The sequence below is a fragment of the Giraffa tippelskirchi genome, chromosome 9 (genome assembly GCF_054371585.1).
Source record: "Giraffa tippelskirchi isolate mGirTip1 chromosome 9, T2T-mGirTip1v1.2.pri, whole genome shotgun sequence".
In the NCBI taxonomy this organism is placed as follows: domain Eukaryota; kingdom Metazoa; phylum Chordata; class Mammalia; order Artiodactyla; family Giraffidae; genus Giraffa; species Giraffa tippelskirchi.
In genome coordinates, this window is record NC_137283.1 from 5,061,026 (window position 1) to 5,088,185 (window position 27,160).

A 27,160-nucleotide genomic window follows, 5' to 3' on the forward strand; every position below is an offset into this window, starting at 1 on the left:
CCTCATGTGGTGAAATTTAATTCTAATATACCTCCTGATATTGCTGCATTTAAAAATAGCTTGTTATTAAGAGTCTTCCTATTCTAATTAAGCTAAAATTGCACATGCTATGAAATGTGTGCTGTCTCATTTTCTACACACACACACACACCTTCCTGAAAAGTCACATTCATGCAACCTACGCAAAACAGCACTGCTAACATTGTTCTCTAATCTTCCCCCTCTGTGTCTGCAATGTAGACAATAATGATAGCCCTGGTGCTAGAAAGTGACATGGCTCTCAAAATGTCAAAAAGAATGACATGTCTTCAAAATGTCATATTTTGTCTATTCATAATTAAATCACTAAAATTGGGACCTCTGGAGCCAGACTTCCTTGGTTTGGTTCAAATCCTAGCTCTGCACTGACTATCTGACATGGTGTGAGCCTTTTAATCATTTTATTTGATTCCTTACCAAGTAAAATGGAACCTACCTGGGAGAGTAGTAAGAATAACTGTAAAAATAGGGTTAACTATTTTCAAAGTGGTTAGGACAGAGATAGGTGCATGTAAGTATTGATTTCTATTCAGTTCAGTCGCTCAGTTGTGTCTGACTTTGCAACCCCATGGACTGCAGCACGCCAGGCTTCCCTGTCCATCACTAAGTCCCAGAGCTTGCTCAAACTCATGTCCATCAACTTGCTGATGCCATCCAACCATCTCACCCTCTGTCAGCCCCTTCTCCGCCTGCCTTCAGTCTTTCCCAGCATCAGGGTCTTTTCCAGTGAGTCAGCTCTTCACATCAGATGGCCAAAGGATTGGAGTTTCAGCTTCAGCATCAGTCCTTCCAATTAATATTCAGGACTGATTTCCTTTAGGATGGACTGGTTGGATCTCCTTGCAGTCCAGGGGACGCTCAAGAATCTTGAACACCACAGTTCAAAAGCATCAATTCTTTGGCGCTCAGCCTTCTTTATGGTCCAACTCTCACATTATTACATGACTACTGGAAAAACCATAGCTTTGACTAGATGGACCTTTGTTGGCAAAGTAATGTCTCTGCTTTTTAATATGCTGTCCAGGTTGGGCATAGCTTTTCCTCCAAGGAGCAAGCGGCTTTTATTTTCATGCTGCAGTCACCATCTGCAGTGACTTTGGAGCACAAAAAAAATAAAGTCTGCTACTGTTTCCATTGTTTCCCCATCAATTTGCCATGAAGTGATGGGGCCAGGTGTCATGATCTTAGTTTTTTCAATGTTGAGCTTTAAGCCAGCTTTTCCCCTTTCTTCTTTCACTTCTGTCAAGAGGCTTTTGAATTCCTCTTCACTTTATGCCATAAGGGTGGTCTGCGTATCTGAGGTTATTGATATTTCTCCCGGCAATCTTGATTCCAGCTTGTGCTTCATCCAGCCCAGTGTTTCTCATGATGTACTCTGCATATAAGTTAAATAAGCAGGGTGACAGTATACAGCCTTGATGTACTCCTTTGCCAATTCGGAACCAGTCTGTTGTTCCATGTCTGGTCCTAACTGTTGCTTCCTGACCTGCATACAGATTTCTCAGGAGGCAGGTCAGGTGGTCTGGTATTCCCATCTCCTTAACAAGGCTTTGGTGCAGTCAATAAAGTAGAAGCAGATGTTTTTCTGGAACTCTCTTGCTTTTTTGATGATCCAATGGATGTTGGCAATTTGATCTATTATCTACTCCAAAATGAAGTTATGATGGTGTCATATTTTAGAGACATAATATCTCAACATCACTATCAGAGAAATGCAAATCAAAACTACAATAAGGTATGAGCTCACACTGGTCAGAATGGCCATCATCAAAAAATCTACAGACAATAAATTCTAGAGAAGGTGTGGAGAAAAGGGAATACCCCTACACCACTGGTAGAAATGTAAATTGGTAACAGCCTCTATGGAGAACAGTATGGAGGTTCCTTAAAAAACGAAGAGATACCATGTGATCCAGCAATCCCACTCCTGGGCGTGTATATAGAGAAAACCATAATTCAAAAATACACATGCACCCCAATGTTCACTGTTGCACTATTTACAATATCCCGGACATGGAAGCAATCTAAATGTCCACGACAGATGAATGGATAAAGAAGAAGCGGTACATACATAGAGTGAAATATTACTCAGCCATAAGAAAGAATGAACTAACGCCATTTGCTGCAACAGGAATGGGCCTAGAGATGATACTAATAAGTGACCTAAGTTAGAGCACGATAAATATATGATGTCACTCCTATGTGAAATCTAATTTTGAAAAAAACATAAATGAATTTATTACAAAACAACAACAGACTCAAAGATTTCAAAAACAAACTTATGGTTACCAAAGGGGAAATGCAGTAGTGGGGGAACAATTTAGTAGCTTGGGGTTAACATACACACACTGCTATATAGAAAATAAATAATCAACAAGGACCTACAGTATAGCACAGGGAACTTGATATTCTGTAATAACCAATACAGGAAAGAATCTGAAAAAGAATGAATGTACGTATATATTCAATCACTTGGCTGTATACCTGAAACTAACACAACATTGTAAATCAACTATACTCCAGTAAATTTTTTTTAAAATACACATGTTCCCCAAGTCATTGGGTAAAATGGTCCCACGAGGAAGATGAGCCATGTCTTCTGTATAAAAACCTTGCCACTAGCTCCCTCCCATGAAGCATTTCTAACTCATGGTTTGGCACTGCCCTATTCAAACAGATGTTTGCTCTAAGTCTTCAAAATTTATTATGGTTCAGTTTACCTTTTAAAACACAAATAAACCACAATTTCTTCATTTACCTTACTCAGAGACACTGGGATTTTTCTTTTTTATTACAAAATTCAGAGTAGACAATATGGATATATTAAAGAAGGAAATATATCAAAGTTAAAAGAAGTAAGATGATTTAGATTTTAGAATTCATTGGAAAATATACAGATTGAGCATGACTAGCGAAGAAGCTGGACAAGAGTAGAAGACAGCAAGCATAATGGTGGCTTCCCCAAAGCGAGGGAAGCTCCACCAGTGTAAATCCTAGCAGAATATGTGCAGGACCTAGATACTGAACACTACAGTAAATTGATGAATATAAAAGACAAAAATAAATGGAATGCTATACTTTGATCATGAATTGGAAGATTTAATATTGTTAAGATATCTGTGCTCTCCAATCTGATCTGTAGAGTCAAGACAATTCAATCAAAGTTCTAACTTTTTTTGGATAGATATCAGTAAGGAAATTCTAAAATGTATGTAGAAGTGCAAAGGAACTAGGATGGCACAAACAATTCTGAAAGAACTAAGTTGGAACGTTTACTCTACTTTCAAAACACACTATAAAGCTACGCTGACCTAAAATAAATATTCTGCCATTTATTTCTCCAGCAAAAAAATAGGTTTATTTTGGATCCTCAAGAAATTGCAATTTGGAGGGGCAGTCCTAAGATGGTGGAGGAATAGGACGGGGAAACCACCTTCTCCCCCACGAATTCATTGAAAGATCATTTGAACGCTGAGCAAATTCCACAAAACAACTTCCGAACACTGGCGGAGGACACCAGGCACCCAGAAACGCAGCCCATTCTCTTCGAAAGGAGGTAGGGCAAAATATAAAAGATAAAAAGAGAGACAGAAGAGTTAGGGACGGAGAACCGTCCTGGGGAGGGAGTCATGAAGGAGGAGAAGTTTACAAACCCCAGGAAACCCTCTCACCGGCGGGTCTGTGGGGAGTTTTGGAATCTCAGAGGGGAACATAACTGGGAGGGGAAAAAAAAAAAAAAAGAATCCACAGATTATGCGCCTAGCTGCGACTCCCAGTGGAGAGGTAGCCCAGACACTCGCATCCGCCAGCAGCAGCAGGGGGCTGAACACGGAGGCGCGGGCTGCCTGCTTAGAGTAAGGACCGGGTCTGAATGCCCCGAGGGCAATCAGAGGGAGCTAACGGGAGACAGCAACCCAAACGTGGGATAGCCAGAGAGAGAAAAAAAGAGAACTTTGCCGTGAAAAGCTGTAACCTAAGGCGCAGCCTGGCTGCTCACAGAACAAAGGACTGAGCGATACCAGAGGAGAGCCAGCCGGCTGTGTACAGGCCCCTCTCCCTGCCGGAGGCAGAGAGGCAGGCGGGCGACAATCTCGGCCCCAGAGACGGCATCCTCCACCAAATTGCGAGCAGGTTCTCAGTCACTAACCAAGCCTTCCTGGGATCGTGGACGGCTGACATCTGCCAGGAGGGTCACAGCCAGAGGTCAGCTCCTCAGAGGAGACACACAGCGCGCCTGGGACGGTGCTCTTATGGTGCCCCCGGGAACCGAGTGGCCACACCAGGGAGGTGATAAGACGCACCGCCCAGCTGGGAGAGTGCGCTCGCCAAGCACCTGGTGGTCACCTGAGCTTCTTGGACCTGGGAAGGGCACAAAATGCAGGCCAAACCGAGTCTGAGCCTTTGTGGAGTACCCGAGAACCTGAACCTGAGCAGCTCAGACCCAGGAAATGCACGTAACCAGGGCCCGCTTTGGACAGTTCCCCTGCAGAGCAACCTGGAGCCTGAGCAGTGTAGACCGGGAAGGCACACGCGCCGTGAGCGGGGACAAACCCAGTGTGGCCCAGTCACTGCCAGCACTCCCCACACGCGCCAGTGGTATTTGTTTGCAGTGTTCCTCCCTCCCCACAGCACAACTGAACAAGTGAGCCTAAACAAGTGACCACCTTCGTCCCCTTGTGTCAGGGCATAAATCAGACACTGAAGAGACTTGCAAACAGAGGAAGCCAAAATAAACCAAGAAGAGGGAACGGTCTGAAGTGGCAGGTGCAACAGATTAACACTGTAGTTAGCAATGACTACACTGGAAGGGGCCTATAGACCTTGAAAAGAAGTAAAAGCTGGAACAAGGAATTATCTGAGACTGAACTGACCCCACACTGCTCTGAACAGCTCCAGAGAAACTCCTAGATATATTTTACATTATCATTTTTTAACTTTTTCAATTTTTATTATTTTTAAGTTCTTTATTACTCCTTTAATTTTCATTTTTATAACCTACTATTACCTAGCAAAAAAATACCCTATTTTTAAAACAAATTTCATATATATATTTTTTATAATTTTTGTGATTTTGTTTTTTTTTAATACTGTATTCTTGAGAGCCTAACCTCTACTCTAGGTTTTTAATCTTTGCTTCTTGGTTTTTGTTATCAATTTTGTACCTTTAGGAATCCAATCTTCAGTACCCATTTTTACTTAGGAAAGGGATTACTGGCTTGATTGCTCTCTCCCCCTTTTGACTCTCCTTTTTCTCCCCCAGGTCACCTCTATCTCATGCCTCCCCCTTCTCTTCTCTACCCAACTCTGAATCTCTTTGGGTGTTCTGGGCTGTGGAGAACACTTAGGGAACTGATTACTAGCTAGATCTCTCTCTCTCTTTGACTCCCCCTCTTCTCCTCCTGGTCACCTCTATCTCCCTCTTCCCTCTTCTCCATGTAACTCTGTGAACCTCTCTGGGTGTCCCTCACTGTGGAGAATCTTTTCACTATTAACCTAGATGTTTCATCATTGGTGCTGCATGGATGGAGAAATCTTGAGACTACTGTAAGAATAAGACTGAATAAGACAGAGACAGGAGGTTTAAATCCAAAACTTGAGGACTCCAGAAAACTCCTGACTCCAGGGAACATTAGTCAACAAGAGCTCATCCAAAAGCCTCCATACCTACACTGAAGCCAAGCTCCACCCAAGAGCCAGCAAGTTTCAGAGCAAGACATACCAAGCTAATTCTCCAAAAAAGCAGGAACATAACCCTGAGCATTAACATACATGTGGCCAAAAGTCACAACAAACCCACAGACACCTCAAAACTCACTACTGGACACTTCACTGCACTCCAGAGAGGAGATCCAGCTCCACCCACCAGAACACCGACACAGGCTTCCCTAACCAGGAAAACTTGACAAGCCACTCGTCCAACCCCACCCACAGGGAGGAACCTCCACAATAGAGGAACCACAAACTTCCGGCATACAGAAAGGCCACCCCAAACACAGCAATCTAAACAAGATGAAAAGGCAGAGAAATATTCAGCAGGTAAAGGGACATGATAAATGCCCACCAAACCAAACAAAAGAGGAGGAGACAAGAAGTCTTCCTGAAAAAGAATTCAGAATAATGATAGAAAAAGTAAAAATGATCCAAAATCTTGAAAACAAAATGGAGTTACAGATAAATAGTCTGGAGACAAGGATTAAGAAGATGCAAGAAATGTTTAACAAGGACCTAGAAGAAATAAAAAAGTCAATCAATAATGAATAATGCAATAACTGAGATCAAAAACAATCTGGAGGGAACCAACAGTAGAATAACTGAGGCAGAAGATAGGATAACTGAGGTGGAAGATAGAATGGTGGAAATAAATGAAGCAGAGAGGAAAAAAGAAAAAGAAATGAGGACAACCCCAGCGACCTCTGGGACAATGTCAAACGCCCCAACATTCGAATCATAGGAGTTCCAGAAGAAGACAAAAAGAAAGGCCATGAGAAAATACTTGAGGAATAGCTGAAAACTTCCCTAAAATGGGGAAGGAAATAGCCATCCAAGTCCAAGAAACCCAGAGTCCCAAACAGAATAAACCCAAGGCTTAACACCCCAAGAAACATATTAATCAAATTAACAAAGATCAAACACAAAGAACAAATATTAAATATTAAATAACAAATATTAAAAGCAGCAGGGGAAAAGCAACAAATAATACACAAAGGGATTCCCATAAGGATAACAGCTGATCTTTCAATAGAAACTTTTCAGGCCAGAAGGGAATGGCAGGGCATACTTAAAGTGTTGAGAGAGAAAAACGTACAACCCAGATTACTGTACCCAGCAAGGATCTCATTCAAATATGAAGGAGAAATCAAAAGCTTTACAGACAAGCAAAAGCTCAGAGAATTCAGCACCACCAAACCAGTTCTTCAACAAATGCTGAAGGATCTTCTCTAGGCAGGAAACACAGAAAGGTTTATAAACTCGAACCCTAAACAACAAAGTAAATGGCAACAGGATCATGCTGCTACTACTACTGCTGCTGCTAAGTCGCTTCAGTCGTGTCCGACTCTGTGCGACCCCATAGACGGCAGCCCACCAGGCTCCGCCGTCCCTGGGATTCTCCAGGCAAGAACACTGGAGTGGGTTGCCATTTCCTTCTTCCAACAGGATCATACTTATCAATAATTACCTTAAATGTAAATGGGCTGAATGCCCCAACCAAAAGACAAAGACTGGCTGAATGGATACAAAAACAAGCCCCCTATATATGCTGTCTACAAGAGACCCACCTCAAAACAAGGGACACATACAGACTGAAAGTGAAGGGCTGGAAAAAGATACTTCACACAAATGGAGAACAAAAGAAAGCAGGAGTAGCAATACTCATTTCAGATAAAATAGACTTTGAAATAAAGGCTGTGAAAAGAGACAAAGAAGGACACTACACAATGATCAGAAAGATCAATCCAAGAAGAAGATATAACAATTATAAATATATATGCACCCAACATAGGAGCACTGGAATATGTAAGGAAATGCTAACAAGTATGAAAGGGGAATTAACAGTAACACAATAATAGTGGGAGACTTTAATACCCCACTTACAACTATGGATAGATCAATTAAACAGAAAATTAGCAAGGAAACACCAACTTTAAATGTTACAATGGACCAGTTAGACCTAATTGATATCTATATGATATTTTACCCCAAACAATGAATTTCACCTTTTTCTCAAGTACACATGGAACTTCTCCAGGATAGATCACATCCTGGGCCATAAATCTAGCCTTGGTAAATTCAAAAAAATTGAAATCATTCCAAGCATCTTTTCCGATCACAATGTGGTAAGATTAGACGTCAACTACAGGAAAAAAAAAAAACTATGAAAAATACAAATATATGGAGGCTAAACAACATGCTTCTGAATAACCAACAAATCACAGAAGAAATAAAAAAATAAATCCAAATATGCATAGAAACTAATGAAAATGAAAACACAACAACCCAAAACCTATGGGACACTGTAAAAACAGTGCTAAGGGGAAGGTTCATAGCAATACAGGTGTACGTCAAGAAACAAGAAAAAAATCAAATAAATAACCTCTACACCTAAAGCAACTAGAAAAAGAAGAAATGAAGAGCCCCAGGGTTAGTAGAAGGAAAGAAATCATAAAAACTAGAGGAGAAATAAATGAAAAAGTAACAAAGGAGACCATAGCAAAAATCAACAAAGCTAAAAGCTGGATCTTTGAGAAGATAAATAAAATAGACAAAGCATTAGCCAGACTCAACAAGAAAAAAAGGGAGAAGAATCAGATCAACAAAATTAGAAATGAAAATGGAGAAATAACAACAGACAACACAGAAAAACGATCTTAAGAGACTACTATCAGCAACTATATGCCAATAAAATGGACAACTTGGAAGAAATGGACAAATTCTGAGAAAAGTATAACTTTGCAAAACTAAAACAGGAAGAAATAGAAAACCTTAACAGACCCATCACAAGCACAGAAATCGAAAGTGTAATCAGAAATCTTCCAAAAAACAAAAGCCCAGGACCAGACGGCTTCACAGCTGAATTCTACCAAAAATTTAGAGAAGAGCTAACACCTATCCTACTCAAACTCTTCCAGATTATTGCAGAGGAAGGCAAACTTTCCAACTCTTTCTATGAGGCCACCATCACCCTAATACCAAAATCAGACAAAGATGCCACACACACAAAAAAGTACAGGCCAATATCACTGATGAACATAGATGCAAAAATCCTTAACAAAATTCTAGCAAACAGAATCCAATAACATATTAAAAAGATCATACATCATGACCAAGTGAGTTTTATCCCAGGAATGCAAGGATTCTTAAACATTCACATATCAATCAATGTGATACACCACATTAACAAATTGAAAGATAAAAACCATATGATTATCTCAATAGATGCACAGAAAGCCTTTGACAAAATTCAACATCCATTTATGATAAAAAAAACCCCAGAAAGCAGGCATAGAAGGAACTTCCCTCAACATAATAAAAACCATATATGATAAACCCACAGCAAACATTATCCTCAATGGTGAAAAATTGAAAGCATTTCCCCTAAAGTCAGGAACAAGACAAGGGTGCCCATTCTCACCACTGCTATTCAACATAGTTTTGGAAGTTTTAGCCACAGCAATCAGAGAAGAAAAAGAAATAAAATGAATCCAGATTGGAAAAGAGGAAGTAAAACTCCTACTGTTTGCAGATGACATGATCCTCTACATAGAAAACACTAAAGACTCCACCAGAAAATTAGTAGAGCTAATCAATGAATATAGTAAAGCTGCAGGATATAAAATCAACACACAGAAATCCCTTGCATTCCTATACACTAACAATGAGAGAACACTAAGAGAAATTAAGGAAACAATTCCATTCACCATTGGCAACGAAAACAATAAAATACTTAGGAATATATCTACCTAAAGAAACAAAAGACCTATATATATAGAAAACTATAAAACACTGATGAACGAAATCAAAGATGACACAAGATGGAGAAATATCATGGATCGGAAGAATCGATATAGTGAAAATGAGTATACCACCCAAAGCAATCTATAGATTCAATGCAATCCCTATCAAGTTACCAATGGTATTTTTCAGAGAACTAGAACAAATAATTTCACAATTTGTATGGAAATACAAAAAACCTCGAATAGCCAAAGCAGTCTTAAGAAAGAAGGATGAAACTGGAGGAATCAACCTGCCTGACTTCAGACTATGCTACACAGCTACAGTCATCAAGACAGTATGGTATTGGCACAAAGACAGAAAAATAGATCAATGGAACAAAATAGAAGGCAGAGGTAAATCCATGCACCTATGGACACCTCATCTTTGACAAAGGAGGCAAGAATATACAATGGAGAAGAGACAATCTCTTTAACAAGTGGTACTGGTAAAAGTGGTCAGCCACTTGTAAAAGAATGAAACTAGAACATTTCTAACACCATACACAAAAATAAACTCAAAATGGATTAAAGATCTAGATGTAAGACCAGAAACCATAAAACTCCTAGAAGAAAGCATAGGCAAAACACTCTCTGACGTAAATCACAGCAGGATCCTCTATGACCCACCTCCTAGAGTAATGGAAATAAAAGCAAAAATAAACAAATAGGACCTAATTAAACTTAAAAGCTTTTGCACAACAAAGGAAACTATAAGTAAGGTGAAAAGACAGCCTTCAGAATTGGAGAAAATAATAGCAAATGAAGCAACTGCCAAAGAATTGATCTCAAAAATATACAAGCAACTATTGCAGCTCAATTCCTAAAAAATAAGCGACTCAATCAAAAAATAGGCCAAAGAACTAAACAGACATTTCTCCAAAGAAGACATACAGATGGCTAACAAACACATGAAAAGATGCTCGACATCACTCATGATCAGAGAAATGCAAATCAAAACCACAATGAGGTACCATCTCACGCGGGTCAGAACAGCTGCTATCAAAAAGTCTACAAACAATAAATGCTGGAGAGGGTGCGGAGAAAAGGGAGCCCTCTTACACTGTTGGTGGGAATGCAAACTAGTACAGCCACTATGGAGAACAGTGTGGAGATTCCTTAAAAAACTGGGAATAGAACTGCCATATGACCCAGCAATACCACTGCTGGGCATACACACCGAGGAAACCAGAATTGAAAGAGACGCGTGTACCCCAATGTTCATCACAGCACTGTTTACAATAGCCAGGACATGGAAGCAACCTAGATGTCCATCAGCAGACGAATGGATAAGAAAGCTGTGGTACATATACACAAGGGAATATTACTCAGCCATTAAAAAAATACATTTGAATCGGTTCTACTGAGATGGATGAAACTGGAGCCCATTATACAGAGTGAAGTAAGCCAGAAAGAAAAACACCAATACAGTACATTAACGCATATATATGGACTTTAGAAAGATAGTAACAATGACCCTATATGTGAGATAGCAAAAGAGACATAGATGTAAAGAACAGAGTTTTGGACTCTGTGGGAGAAGGCGAGGGTGGGATGATTTAAGAGAACAGCATTGAAACATGTATATTATCATTTGTGAAATACACTGCCAGTCCAGGTTTGATGCATGAGACAGGGTGCTCAGGGCCGGTGCACTGGGATGACGCTGAGGGATGGGATGGGGAGGGAGGTTGGAGGGGGGTTCAGGATGGGGAACACACGTACACCCGTGGCTGATTCATGTCAATGTGGCAAGAACCACTACAATACTGTAAAGTAATTAGCCTCCAATTAAAATAAATTAAACGAAAAAAGGAAAGTGCAATTTGGAGTCTGCAACCATGGCAGCCACATGCAAGTCCCCTGCACAGCAAGGAGAGGACTCTTTTAAAGGGGAAGGGGGAAGAGGAAGTGGGGGAGACAACCTATTAGGTGTAAGGAGGGCTCAAGGGCGCAACACAGGGAATGAAACCAACAGTTTGTAATAACTGTAAATGAAAGCTATCGATACAAACTGTACATTTTTTTATTAAAAAATAAAGAGAGAAAAGGTGGTTAAAGAAGCTGTAGTAAACAAAGAGTCCACTGGAGAAATTAAGATTTTTGAATAACTGTGGCTTTTAATTGGCTGAGTTGTGACAGGCTCTCATTGGCTGACCCCTTGCCAGGCATAAAGAAATAGTCTTCTTGTGGACTCTGCTATGGTCACAGGACATGAGAGCTCACCCTTCTGGCCTTTTGGCTTTATTTTAATTGATGTTCTTGTTTATTAATATTGATGGCTATAATCATCAGAATAAAGAGTGCAGATTCAAGACAGAAAATCAATAAGGCAACAGAGGTCCTAAATGATACAACAGAACAGTTAGACTTAATTGATATCTTCAGGATATTATATTCAAAAAAAGAAGAATAAACATTCTTTTCACGTACACAGGAAACATTCTCTAGGATTTTCCATGTGTTAGAGTAGAAAACAAGCCTCAACAAATTTAAGATTATAGAAGATATTTCAAGCATCTTTTCTGACCCACAATAGCATGATGCTAGAGATCAACCGCAGAAAAACAAGAAAAAATTTACATGGAAACTAAACAATATGCTACTAAAAACCCATGGTTCAACAATGAAATAAAAGAGGAAATTTAAAAATATTAATACCTTGAGACAAAAGACAATGAAAGCACAACCACACAAAATATATGGGATGCAACAAAAGCAGTTCTTAGAAGTTGATAGTGATATGGATTTTAAGAAACAAGAAAAATCTCAAATACACTAACCTACCACCTAAAAGAATCAGAAAGAGAAGGACAAACAAGACCTAAAGTCAGAAGAAAGGAGACAACAAAGATCAGAGAGGAAATAAAGAAAATACAGATTGAAAAAGCAACAGAAGAAATAAAACTAAGAGATGGTTCTTTGAAAGGGTAAACAAAATTGACAAACCTCTGATCAGGCTCACCAAGAAGAAAAGAGAGAAGATACAAATAAACAAAATAGGAAATGAAAGAGGAGAAATGACAACTCATACCACAGAAATACAAAAAAAAAAAAAAAAACCATAAGAGAATACTATGAACAGTTACATGCCAACAAATCTGACAACCTAGAAGAAATGAACAATTTTCTAGACACATACAAGCCCACCAAAATTGAGTCAGGAAAAAACAGATAACTTGAGTAGATCGATCATTAGAAATAAAATAGAATCCATAATTTAAAAATGAATTTAAAAAACCCTCCCTTCAAATGAAAGTCCAGGACCAGATGGCTTCACTGGGGAATTCTACCAAACATACAAAGAACTTATACTGATCCTTCTCAAACTCTTCCAAAAGACTGAAGAGGAAAGAACACTCCCAAAGACATTCTATGAAGCCACCATCACCCTGACATAAAAATCAGACAAAGAAACAATGAAAAAGGAAAATTACAGGCCAATATCTTTGTTGAATATAGACGTAAAAATTCTCAATAAAATATTAGCAGCACATAAAAAAGGTCATACACCACAACCAAGTTGGATTCATCCCAGCATCACAAGGTTGGGTCAACATATGCAAACAATCAATGTGATACACAATATCAACAAATGAAATGAGGAAAAACCATACGATCAACTCCACAGATGCAGAAAAAGCACTTGACAAAATTCAACATCCATTCATGATAAAACCCTTGTGAAAATGGATACAGAGGAACATATCTCAACGTCATAAAAGCCATTTATGACAAACCAATATAATACCCAATGATGATAAGCTGAAAGCCTTCCTGCTGAAATGTGGAACAAGACAAGGATACCCACATTCACCACTTCTCTTCAACACAGTACTGGAATTCTTAATCGCAGCAATCAGACAAGAAAAGAAATAAAAGGTATTCAAATTGGTAAGAGGTAAAACTGTTATTATACACAGATGACAAAATACTTGACAGAGAAAACCCTAAACACCCCACACAAAAACTACTAGAACTGATAAACAAATTCCGCAAGGTAGCAAGATACAAGATTAGCATACACAAATCAATTTCATTTCTTTAACAATGAAATATCAAAAAGGGAACATAAACAAACAATCCCTTTTAAAAACACGTAAAACATACTTAGAAATAAACCTCACCAAGGTGGTAAAAGACTTATATGCTGTGATAACTACAAAACTGTAATAAAGGAAATTAAAGTTGATTCAAAGAAATGGAAACATATCCCATGCTCTTGGGATGGAAAAATTAATCCTGTTGAAGTTGCAATAGTACCCAAAGCAGTCTACAGATTTAACGTGATTCGTATCAAATTACCCATGACATTTTTCACAGAACTGAAACAAATAATCCTAAAATTTATATGGAACCATGAGAGATCCAGCATTGCCAAAGAAATCCTGATGAAAAAGAACAAAGCAGGAGGCCTAACCTCCCAGGCTTAACACAATACTGTAAAGCTACAGTAATGAAAACAGTATGGTATTGGCACAATCACAGACATACTGATCAACTGGCCAGAACAGAGACTCGAGAAAAAAAAACCCACACCCCTATGGTCAGTTAACTTTCAACAAAGGAGGCAAGAATATAAAATGGAAAAAAGATTGTCTCTGCAGCAAGTGGTGCTGGTAAAGCTGTACAGCTGCATGTAAATCAATGAAGTCAGAACACACCCTCACATCATACACAAAAATAAACTCAAAACGGCTTAACAACTGCAGCCTAAGGCATGACACCATAAAACTCCTAGAGGAGGCCATAAGTGAAACATTCTCTGACAGAAATTGTACCAATGTTTTCTTAGGTCAGTCTCTCAAGGCAATAGAAAATTAAAACAAAAGTAAACAAATAGGACCTAATCAAACTTAGAAGCTTTTGCAAAGCAAAGGAAACCATAAACAAAAACCCAGCCTATGGAATAGGAGAAAATATTTGCAAACAATGTGACTGACAAGAGCTTAATTCCCAAAATATACGAACAGCTCATATAACTCAATGATAAAACAAAAAAACCAATTGGAAAATGGGCAGAAGATCTAAATAGGCATTTCTCCAAAGGAGACATACAGATGGCCAACAGACGCATGAAAAAGATGCTCAACATCACTAATTGTCACAGAAATGCAAATCAGAACTACACTGAGGTGCTACCTCACACCAGTCAGAATGCCCATCATAAAAATGTCTACAAGTAACAAATGCTGGAGAGGGTGTGGAGAGACGGGCACCCTCCTACACTGTTGGTGGGAATGCAAATTGGACCACTGTGGAGAACAATTTGGAGGTTCCTCAAAAAAACTAGAGTTGCCATGTGATCCAACAATCCCACTCCTGGGCATATATCCAGATAAAACTATAATTCAAATAGATACATGTTCACAGCAGCACTATTTTCAACAGCCGAGACATGAAAGCAACCTAAATGTCCATTCAACAACTGAATGGCTAAAGAGGATATGGTACATATATACAGTGGAATATTACTCAGCCATAAAAAAGAAAAAAATGCCATTTGCAGCAACACAGATGGATCTAGAAATGATCATACTAACTAAGTCAGAAAGAGAAAGACAAATAACATATGATATCACTTACACATGGAACCTAAAATATGACACAAATGAGCCTATTTACAAAACAGAAACAGACTCACGGATACAGAGAACAGACTTGTGGTTGCCATGGGGGAGGGATGGAGTGGGAGGCTGGGGTTAGCAGATGTAAGCTTTTATATACAGGATGTATAAACAACAAGATCCTACTATAGAGCACAGGGAACTATATTCAATATCCTGTGATGAACCATAACGGAAAATAAGAACACAGAAAAGTTTTCTCAGATAAGTCAATCTACATTAATTTGCAGGGGGAAACCATTCTCTTTTCCTGCAGGAGCACATATACTAACCAGAACAGGTGACATTTCAGTTTGTAGCACATGCTTTAAGAAGGTGATTTAAGGGCTTTCTCTAAGACATGAATTAGTTATTTTACATGTATGTATCCAGGAGTTCCCTAAATAAAGAAGTTATATCCAAAGGCAAACCTACCTGCCAACCCTCCTGCCATGATTATTTGTTAACTTAAGCCCGGATATTACAGTTCAATTTTTTAATGCATAGAGATAGATAATTACAAATAGTGATACATGTAGAGAGAACTTTTATTGGGGCAGACCCCCTTTTGGGTGGGTGGAAGGCAGGCAGAGAATATCCCTAAGAAACAAAGAATCAAGCTGAGATCTGAACTGTAGGCAGAAATTTTGCTGCAGGGTAGGGGGCCAGCATTGCAGGAAGAGGCAGGACCACATCCCAAGATTTTCAACAGCTGGTGTGAAGAGGAGCGGTGGGATCTGAAAACAGCCCAACTTCTGGCTCCCATCAGGGCAGAGACACTGCAGCCCAACCTCTATGGGACTGGAGGGACGCAGCGCCCTGGCAGCCACCTCCGTAATTTGATCTTTATCCTGGGAATTAAGACCACTTGCCTTCGTACAGCTTAACTATCAGGACTGCAGTCACCTATATCAACATGATTTAGTTTTGTCCCAGGAGACTTTTGCTCAGAAAGTTCATGTTGTAAATCAGTGAGTGGCTTTACTGTTTGCTTCAGGAAACTCCTGCCAACCCACTTATCCAGACAAACACCTGACTCATCTCTTCCATCAGGATAAGAGGGCTCAGCCTGCTTATCACACACAACAGTTTATGTATCGAGACCTGTGCCAAGATGCTCCCCTCGCTGTGCCCACCAACCCCACAATGTTACATGATGGACTATGTCCCAACCAGTTTGCCTTGAAAGACTCACCTTAAGCCACCTGAGTGCACACACCTGAAGCTTGTAAACAGGCATCTCCAGCCCGATTCCGAGACCCCACTGAGGCTCACTCAGGGCAGTGTTGGCCCCTACTCAGTCAGGCTAATAAATTTTTAATTTGCTTTCCTTGACCAATAGCTTTCCTGAAGATTTTTTGCAGAGTTTGTAGTTGTCAGTCCTAATAGCAAACAAACAAAGTGAGAGACAGGATCAGTCTGTGTTTTAATCTGGTTGTAGTTTGGTGAGCAGATGGGACAAAGTCCAGAATCAATGCGTAGATGCAGTAAGCAGGCTACAACTATAGTCCAGAGGAGAGGTGAGAGGAGTTTGGAATTTGGCCATGACAATGGAGCTGGGATAAGTGGATGGGCTGGAGACACGTTTTGCAGGTAAACCCAACAAGGTCTGCTAATAGGCTAGACAGTGGGGGAAAGACAGAGACAGAGATATAAGGTGTCATTTATAAATGTTGGTTCGCCAAACTAGATAGAAAATGATGCCATTCACTGAGATGGAAAAACAGACAAAGGAACTTGTTTGAGGAGGGATGTGGAGTTGGGGATAGAAAACCTCGAGTCACTTTTGAGTTTGGGTGAGACCACTGAGTGATGCTGTCAAGTAAGCAGGTGCGCACGTAGTCATGGAACTCACAAAGGTCTGGGAAGAAAGCAACGGCCAAATACACAAAACATTCTCACATCCGCTGGGGTCCCTATAGAAACATTTCTGTTTCAAATCAAAAGGACCTCTAGACTGTTACCCTCCAACTTCAGTGGCCAAAACCAGACAGGAAAATTCCTATCTTCCGGTTTGAAAAACGGGACATGACAATATGATATAATTATTGCCTCTTCAGTTCAGTTGCTCAGTTGTGTCCGACTCTTTGTGACCCCATGGACTGCAGCACGCCAGGCCTCCCTGTCCATCACCAACTCCCGGAGTTTACTGAAACTCATGTCCATTGAGTCAGTGATGCCATCCAACCATCTCATCCTATGTCTTCCCCTTCTCCTCCCACCTGCAATCTTTCCAGCATAAGCATCTTTTCCAATGAGTCATTTCTTCATATCAGGTGGCCAAAGGATTGGAGTTTCAGCTTCAACATCAGAAGGCAATAATGAGAACCCGGTTCTTGATGCTTTCTTTGCCTGGCGACTGTGGGATGTCAGGCACAGTCAGGTGGCAAGATTAGTCCAGGGTGACCCTCTTCTGTCCATACATTTTTAGCAGCAAAGTGAGGATGTTTACAACCTGGGCTCTGGGGAGAGGTGGACTTAGGCTTGACCCCCGGGTCTACCACTCCATAGATGGATAATCTTGGAGAAATTTCTCACACTGTTTGAACGCCAGTTTCCTTGAATGAAAAATGAGGATAAGACTCCCACCTTGATGGAGTTTTGTGAGATGTGAATAAGATCATGTAAATGTACTAGCTGGCATGTAGTATGGACTCAGTAAATGTTAGTGATTGTCACCATCCTTGGTTTTCTGCGTTAGAGGAGGCTCAAACTTGTGGAATTTGCTATGAGAAACACCACACCTGCAGGGCTAATAGATTAAAGAAACAGAAAACCTCTATCATTTTTCTCCTTTTGGCTACGGCACGCCACATACTCCCCCTACCCCACAGGCATTTATTTTAAGGGTCTTGGTGTCCAGTGCTTCCTTGGTTCAGTCTCATGTCCCCTGGAAGTTGAGACTCGTAAGTAACTTATTGTATGTATCTGGTTCAGGCTGACATACAGACAGCTCATACTGTGTGTGACTAAAACCAGGCAGAGCCTCTCTTCTCATCCCCAGAGCCGGCAAGTCCTTTCTTAAAGTTGTACAGGCCCAAGATAGGTGAAACTATCCTTGATTTTTCCCCCTTTTTTAAATACTCAATTCTAGTAGCCAAACCTCTGGACTCCACCTTTCAACACCTCCAGGGTTAGAGCCCTTTCCACCACTTCCCTCACTACCCCTCTAGCATAAATGACTATGGTTTCTTGCTTGCACTATTGCAATTGCCCCCTATATGAACTCCCTGAGTCCACCCTTGCCCATACACACCCTGTTCTTCAAACAGTAGTCAGAGTGATCCTCTGAAAATAGAAGCTGAATCACGTCAATACCCTGCTCGGACGCTCCAATGCATATCCATCTGAGTCCCACCTACACAGCCCAACATCCTGACTCCCAGAGGCGTCCCTGACTCCTTTGCCCCATACTGACTACCACTCACCCCATTGTTCCTTCCACTCCAGCCACACTGCCTTCACGCTGGTCCTTGGATGGACCACAAGTACGGCTCCTCAGCCTTCAGCTGACCAATCCCGCCACCTGGAATACCCTGTCCCAGATACCCATGGGCTCTCCCCACTTCCCTGATCTCTGTGCAGAGGGTCCCTTGTCAAAGAGGCTCTGCCTAACCTACTTCTCTCCAGCAGCCAAGTCTATCCTCAGTGACACCACGCTCCACCCCCTCACTCTCTTTTTCTTAAAAATATACATTACCATCTGCCTTGTATTAAAAAGCAGACATCACTTTGCTGACAAAGATCTGTCTAGTCAAAGCTATGTTTTCTCCAGTAGTAATGTATGGATATGAGAGTTGGACCATAGAGAAGGCTGAGTGCCAAAGTGTTGATGCTTTCAAAACTTGTGGTGTTGGAGAATACTCTTGAGTCCCTTGGACAGCAAGAAGATCAAACCAGTCAATTCTAAAGGAAATCAACCTTGAATATTCATGGGAAGGATGGATGCAGAAGCTGAAGCTTCAATATTTTGGCCACCTGATGCGAAGAGCTGACTCATTGGAAAAGACCCTGATGCTGGAAAAGATTGAGGGTAGGAGGAGAAGGAGATGACAGAGGATGAAGTGGTTGGATGGCATCACTGACTCAATGGACTTGAGTCTGAGCAAGCTCCAGGAGATAGTGAAGGAGAGGGAAGCCTGACATGCTACAGTCCATGGGGTGGCAAAGAGTCGGACATGACTTAGAGACTGAACAGCAACAACCACCCGCCTTGTTACAGGCTGACTTGTTGACTGCCGTCTCTTCACATGAGCAGGGACTTCTGTCTGCTTCAGTCACTGTGCATCCCCCTACATCCAGATAATGGCCTGGGACAGGAGGCCCAGGAGCAATATGTTTAGAAGTTGAATGAATTACAATTAACCTTTTATCAAAAGGGCTTCCCTGGTAGCTCAGCTGGTAAAAAAAATCCACCTGCAATGCAGGAGACCCTGGTTCAATTCCTGGGTCAGGAAGATCTGCTGCAGAAGGGAATGGCTTCCCACTCTAGTATTCTGACCTAGAGAATTCCATGGATTGTATAGACCATGGGGTTGCAAAGAGTCAGACACGACTGAGCGACTTTCACTTTCATCAAAAAATGTTTCTTGATCATTCAGTCAAATATCTGATTGGGGGATGGTATGTCTGTACATTTGAAGGAGAAAGAAGTGGGATGTTTGAAGTATCTGGTAGCATTATTCTTCCCCTCTGAGCAAGAAACTGTCACCTCACAAAAGAAGGCCTGACAGGAGTTGAACTGAGGCTGTGGGGCCTCCCATGGCCTGCCCAGATGAAGACAGACTGAACAAGAGGCAAACCCATACTGGTTATAACTGGTTTCTCTACTTCATGTAAGGTGTTAACTGGAAAACAGACCACTTCCAACCTGCTCTCAATTATTTAACCAAAACACCAACAGAGCCCAATTCACTTCTAAAATGTACTGGTACCAAATAAACTAATTTACGAAAGAGAAACAGACTCACAGACCTATATAGAAAACAAACTTAAGGTTACCAAAGGGTAACACTGTAAATCAACTATAATCTAATATAAAATATAAAAAAAAAATTAAAGATTTTAACACCTAAAAAATTAAAATGATTATGTACTGCTTACAAAACAAATAACATGTATTGGTACAATCCAGTGAAGAGGAAAAGACAGGAAAAGAAAAGCCAAACACACTGTATGCTCACATTGCTTTTTTATTTCATTGAACCCAAATTATTGCAAACATCAGTTTCAGAACATTTTAGGGAGATGTTTAAACAAAAAGGCAACAAGAGATGCAATACACATACCACAGATTAAAGTAGTTCAGAGAAAGTTTAAAATATTCTTTGACTGATGGAGATACTGAGAAACCACACACTCTAAAATGAATAATAGAATGCAAGGAGATAGTATTATCTGCTTTTTAACTCTTCAAAGTTTAAACGGCGCAGGTTAGTGAAGGCGTACGAGATGGGTATTGAAAATGCTAAGTCTAATATCTGAACACTCAGTCACATGACTTCCAAAGTGAAGCTCTAACTACAGTTGTAACTACCTTGTTGACCTCTGCTCCCATCTAACACCTGAACACTCTCAGTCACTTGCCTTCCAGAGGGGAGCCCTAATTAGAGTCATAATTGTACCTTGTTGACCTCTACACCCACACCTCTGAATTCTGTTTATTTCTTAGTCAAAGGAAATTCTGCTAGAGATCTAGGACCAGGATTAGAGACAGAATTACGATTGTTCACTCCCATGATAAAGGGTGGAGGTGCTTGCCCCACAAGACCTCTAATTCTCTGATTCTCTGCCCAATATAAACCCTTTAATAGTCTACACTGCCATTTTAAAGCTTGTGAAAGGGAATGTCGTATAACCCTGGACTTCATTCTTGTTATTTCCTACAAGCAGAGAGCAAGATAAGAAAGGGGCCCCCCAAGCGAAGAGGCATCTAATTAGAGACATGTATACCTAACATGTACTCCCAACTAATGACACGAATCATTTTCGGAAATGAATTGGGGACGTTGCTTTGATTAAAAGGCTACACTACAAAGTCTGTGTCTTTTATCCTTAGCTCTAATTCAGATACTTTATAATAGATAGTGGTTAATTTTAACTTTTGAGAATAAACATTAAGCCGGCATAAAAGATACCTTTTCATAAAGTAAACATCTTATATATATTATAGTTTCTCTTTTAAAAACAGCTTTGCTATACTTCTGATGCCCCTAAACTTTTGTGCTAAGAGGCCACAGCTGCATTTTCAGAGCCACTAAAGTATCAGATATCCCTTTGCTGGCAAACACGTCAGAGTGCGTAGTACTGAGGTAATTCAAAGTTGCGTTAAACCGCTGGCTCTCAGGTTTTACCTTGCCTAAGAAGCACCTGGAAGGCTCCGTGAAGTTCAGAGCACTCAGCACCCCCCACCCCCCAGGGTTTCTGATTCAGTGGGTTTGGGGCAAGGCTGAGGTCAGGCATTTCTAACAGGATTCCAGGCTGCTGGTCTCCGGGTCACACCTTGTAAGCCACTCTTCCACCCGCTAATTCAGGTGCTCTTTCAAGAGCAATGAGCCCAGAGCCCACGTGGTACCTCACTCTCCGAGGCTCTGTCCCAGGGGTCGTCCGAGAGAAGACTCACCTCTCACTACCTCCTTTATTGCAGCAGTAGCCCCCTCGCAACTAGAGAGCCCTTAACACTACTTGCTTAGCATTTCGGTTTTGCTGGACAAGGATGGGGCATGTGTCCCACTCTTCCCAGAAGGGCTGCAGTCTCTGTGTCCCCAGATGCCCTGGACCCTTACCCTCCAGGGCAAGACCCGTGCTTCTGGGGGACCCAAAGCCACAGCTACATGTCCCTCCCCAGTAGGTCTATCTCATCCAGCAGGAAGTCCATGTCCTCCCGGCTGACTTGAGGGCTGATCACCACCTGCCGGAAGAAGTTGACCTTCCCCCGGTGGGGCTGGTAGCCCAGCATGAGGCTCCCCTTCTTCATCATCCGCTCCTTAATGGCTGGGGCCACCTGCACGGGAGAGGAGGGAGATGGTGAAAGACCAGAACCCCAAGTGGCACGACTGCATCGCACCCAGGCACGGGCAGCTCACGGTGTGGCCACTGGCATGGAAGCCACTCACATGCACACAGCAAGGTCGGCGTTAGTAACAGCAACCAGCTGAGAACCTACGGCACACGAGTAGCGAGTCAAGCACCTTCGACAGGTGAACTCACCTAATCTTCACACTAAGTCCACGCGAGAGATACCATTAATATGCCCTTTCTAGGTGAGGAAATTGAGGTGCATGGAGATTAAATAAATAGCCTGAGGTCCTATGTTTGGTAAGGGGGAGAGCTGAAATTTAAAACCAGACAGTCCCACCCAAGTCCTTGCTCAGAACCTTAAATCACGATGCAATCCTGTCGCATTAAAGACAAACCAGTGTCCGCAGGGGTCACACTTTCAAAGGTGTCAAATGTTACATACAAAATTTGTCAGAACTGAAAAATACTTCAGTTCAGGGAACTCAAATAAATATTAGTCAGAGATGGATAAAAATCACCCAAAATAACAGCCGTGCCTTGACAGTCTACCAAGGAAAACGTTAAAACAGGTGCTTTATGCAGTTCTATTTTGAAGACTACGTTTATTAGCTTATTCATAGGACATATTGGTTTATTAATAGTAAATATAAACATTGTGTCCTTTATTAAGAGTGTACAGTTGGTAATAAAATAGGAACTACATATTTGAAGGACTTCTAGTGAACACAGGGAGAACAGGCCATGAACGTCCAAAGGCGCAAATTTTTCTACTTCTCCATTTCAACTCACAGCTGCTGAGCATGTCCTAAGTGAATATGGGGAGAGAGACTGGAAGGACTGTGTGTTCTCTCTTGTCAGGAAGTGGAGAATTAGCTAATAGAGAGGGAGAAACACATATGCAGAAAAAGTCAGACACAGTGTGGTATAAGATGCCTGAGGTGAGGGGCATGAACCTCCATTCCCAGGACTTCTCAGAGTGTGACCACCCCATCCCACCCAATACCACTCTGGTTTGAACCACACCTATGATTTGTCAGGTATTTCCCTAAAGACATGCCAAACTGCTTCATCCAGCTCTCAACTTAGGGATCTGTTCCAGGCTTCTGGGAAGATCAATGCTTCAGAGCTCTGGAGATCTATGTTGGACTCAACTAGAGTCTTATCAAGGGATGTCCAAGGGTCCTTTTCACTAAAGGATTTTTTCATCATGTGCTCATTTCAGAACCTAAATCTTATAACACATGGACCATAACCTGCTTAAAACAGCAAAAGCAAAGATCTACTAAGCTCGATCACAGTCATTCCAGTGAAGGACTGAATGTCTCTCATGGTATGAGGAACATAGAAAGAAAATACATGAATTTTAACAAAAAGTAAACGTAGAAAAAGATGATGAAGTCAGAGTTCATGTAACTGAAAAAGTACAGGCCATCAGATTCTGTAAATTTTGGGAAATGTGTCAAAAAATTTTTCTTGAACTTTTTAGAGATGAGGAAAACAGTTGAATCAGTACTACCTCCATCCTCTTTGCAAAACTTAGAGACAGAAGTCCGGTGGATTATGAAGCTGGCAGGTAACTCTATGCATGTCCGTCTGAAACCCCTCAGCTTATATGCTCTTAGTATCAGTTTTCTTCCAAAGTAGTTTATGCAAGTACCAGGTCTTATTAGAATTATAAAGTCTAGTGAAATAATACATAAGCAAATGAAAGTGAAGAAGGGTGTTTTCCATAAAAACTAAGTTGAATCCTTTGGAAAGACCAGATAAGGGGGAAGAGGGGACTGACAAACATTACTGCTATCGAGTTAGGTGTGATGGAAGAACTGTAAAAGTTTTACAACAAAGCTTTGAGAATCCAGGCCAAGTCTGCACACAGGCAGCTGCCCAGGTGCTGAGCACGCTCTCCATATAAAGACTCCTGAGCTGGAAATGGCAGATGATTCCTGAAGAGTGTAGTTTATGCAAGAACCATAGATGCCCTCTGAGCATCAGACTTCTGCTCAAGACAAGCCTCATTGGCTCTTGGAAATCCTCACTTGATGGGAAAAAATAGTTCTATCAAAAGATGTAGAAACTGAAATGCACATAGATGGGTTTTAAGTTAAAATATTTAAGTTATGTATGCATCACATTTTTTTTCTAGGATTATTTGCTTTAACTTGACCAATCCTCACTCCCTTAGGTAGGTAGGCTTCTAGTGCAGCTGGGCATCTGAATGTGCATGCATGTGTGTATTCAGGCATGTGCATGCACGTGCATTTGTGTGTGTGTACCTGTGGGCATGTGTGGGCACGCATGTGTTTGCATGCATTGTGTGCATGTATGTGTGTGCATGTGCATGCATAATCACATGTAATTTAAACTTCCAACCCCCACCTGTCATTTACAGCTCTTGCAATCCTTCCTATTCAGTCACGGGGCAGTGCAGAACTGTGGGCTGACTTAGGCTCATGCCAAAGGCACATTTGTTTCTAATTCCCAGACTGAGTGGGCTCTTGCCTGTAAGCTGCAGGTGTGAGGTAGGTATGAGAAGGCATGACCACAGTGACTGTGCTCACCAACCCCAGGAACACCCAGTCCATGTGGACAAAGGTCTGCCCAGGAGAGGGCACAGACTATCAGTTTTAGAGCTAACAGCTTGTGGTTCTGTAGATTTTTTTTAAAATAAAAATATCCCTTGTATTTACCTCCATCTTCCTCTAGGTACCCAGGGTATAACCTGCTCTGGCTTATAGCCAATTTTAAATTTAAAACAGGCATGTTCTTGGCTCAAACTTAATTTGCCTTGTCTATTCCTGTTTACTTTTCCTCTGTTTTTCTTCCCCAAATGATAATTTATGCCTTACCTTTGGAGAGCAGTAGAATTCTGATTCTGGCCCCTAATGTTGTCAGGGGCTCACAGGAGACACATATCAAAATGAATGTCAGGTCTGCATTTCTTGTAAGCAAACCCAAAACATCTTCTAATGTGAGCAAGGAAGATAAGACTAAGAGGGCCAGTCACATGTTTTAATATAAAAATATTTTTGACCTTTAAATTCTTATTCTTTGTAAGACATAAAAATGTGCTTTCATGGGCAGAACCCATGGCTCAAGGACCAAACTTCTGAGACAAATTTTGTCACAGATTTTCAAAAATTATAAAGAAATGACTATCTCTGAGTCAGAGAACCAGCTAAGTAAGGGTTTGGCAGTAACAGCATACATCTTATCTTTGTACCCGTGAATATAAGCTTAATTCCTATAGGTAATTACTCCAGGCCAAGAGGGAAAAACTATCTTTGTTTATGAATACTTCATGGAAAAAGTAACCTGTAAGCAACACCAAGGCTGGTATTCATTAAATCTGCAACAAACTGTATCAATAACAGCAGTATCGACTGTTACTGTTAAATATTTTACCAACTCTAAAAACTGCAATGCGCTTTCATGTCTCTCACTCTCATGAACCCAAATGAAAAAAGAACCCACATTTTAGCAATTTAGAGACCAAGAATGTTCTCGTTAACAGCCGGCTTGTCACCTTTGAACTTAAAAGAAAAAACACAAAAAACACAAAACACTTCCTATTTATAGAGCTTCAGGCATAATCCAGCACTGGGCAACTTGGAATATTCTCTTTTGCTGATCACAGCAGAGAAGCAGTCCTAATCCGACAAGATGGAATATTCACAAGGGAAAGAAAATATGCACAAACTAAATGTAAGCATTCGAATCTCGCCTCTAAATGGAGCACACACGCAGGAAAGCAATTTGGTGGGAATGAGATTGCTTTCCAGCTCTCAGTTATCTCACTGCCGGTTCTCCTTCCAATCAGCGCACTTGTCCCTGCATCTGACATTTCTATTTGTACAGGAACTTAACGGACACACTTCTGTAGGATTGCTGTCCTCCCCCCGCCCCCACCCACCGTAAACTATAGTGATTTAGTCATTTAAACACAATTCTGTTGTCACACCCTTGCCACATAGAGCAGCATTTGGTATTTAAAAGTTGTTTAAACCCAAGGGAAAAAAAAGACAACTCTCTCCTTCTGGTCAAGCACAGCAATTTGATAGCAAATAACTGACCAGGTGTTACCACAGCCTTTTATTAAAATAAAATGGTCATGTCTGTAAAATGACATTTCTTCTTTAAAATGTGTAACTTATTTAATGTTAAGCAACACGTTTTTTCCCAATATACAGTGTTTCTTAAACTCTGCAAAGTTCATTTTTTCCAGTCCGTTACAGACGTACACTTGTGAAATACAATAAAAGTGAATTACTAAATAAAAAAGACATAAAGACAACAAGGTCCTATTGTATAGCACAGGGAACTATACTTAATACCCTGTGATAAACCATAAGAGAATAGAATATGAAAAATAACATATATATAACTGCATCATTTTACTATATAGCAGAAATTAATATAACATTGTAAATCGGCTATACTCCAATAAAATGAATTTTAAAAATTTTCAAAAGACACAAAAAGAAAAGAAGGTAAAAAAAAAAAAAGGACAAAAATACAAGCTAAATTAGTTTTAAAAATCAACAGGAAAGTTACTACTGTTACAAAAGTTTCTGAACAGTTACTCTGGATTCCCATACTTTTCTTGTCTCAGACTGGTAACACCCAGCTCATGGATCTGCAGGGGGCTAGAGACCACATCTTGAGGACTGTTTTACCTCCCTCAGTTCCTTAGGGGTGTATATCATTTAGGTATGAATCTTGGCATTATTTTGCATACTTACTTCTGCATATTAGCATAATCTCAATACCATTGTGAGACATGTTTCTGTTTTTCACTAAGCCACTGTGCCACAGCTTATCTAAACATGTCCCACTTACTGAATCTTGGAGCTCCTCCAGTTTAAATGGCATTTCCATGAAATCATGAACCTAATTGTGAAACCTCTAAATCAGTTCTTCAAAGTCAGGTTCAGAGATTATAGGAGTAAATGTCTCAAAAGCTTCTAGACTTTAGGATCTTTACAAACTTTTCCCATCATTTGCTATAGG

The 27,160-nt window shown here is 40.7% G+C and overlaps 1 protein-coding gene across 21 annotated transcripts in view; it reads right to left on the minus strand.

The window, feature by feature from the left end:
- Window positions 1-2,251: 2,251 nt before the first annotated feature.
- The window catches only part of GADL1 (glutamate decarboxylase like 1), a 647,456-nt gene continuing 622,547 nt past the window's right edge, over window positions 2,252-27,160 (minus strand). For 17 of the 21 annotated variants that reach the window (XR_014064521.1, XM_081527025.1, XM_081527026.1 and 14 more), the window contains one exon: window positions 20,310-22,136. Coding sequence is in view for 19 of the 21 variants with exons in the window: in XM_081527025.1 (XP_081383151.1) it covers window positions 21,963-22,136 (174 nt within the window). In the remaining 2 variants the exon portion in view is untranslated. Of the gene's footprint in view, window positions 2,476-15,210; window positions 16,516-20,309; window positions 22,137-27,160 lie in introns of those variants that run through there. The other 4 variants (XM_081527037.1, XM_081527036.1, XM_081527039.1 and 1 more) reach the window with 2 other exon arrangements.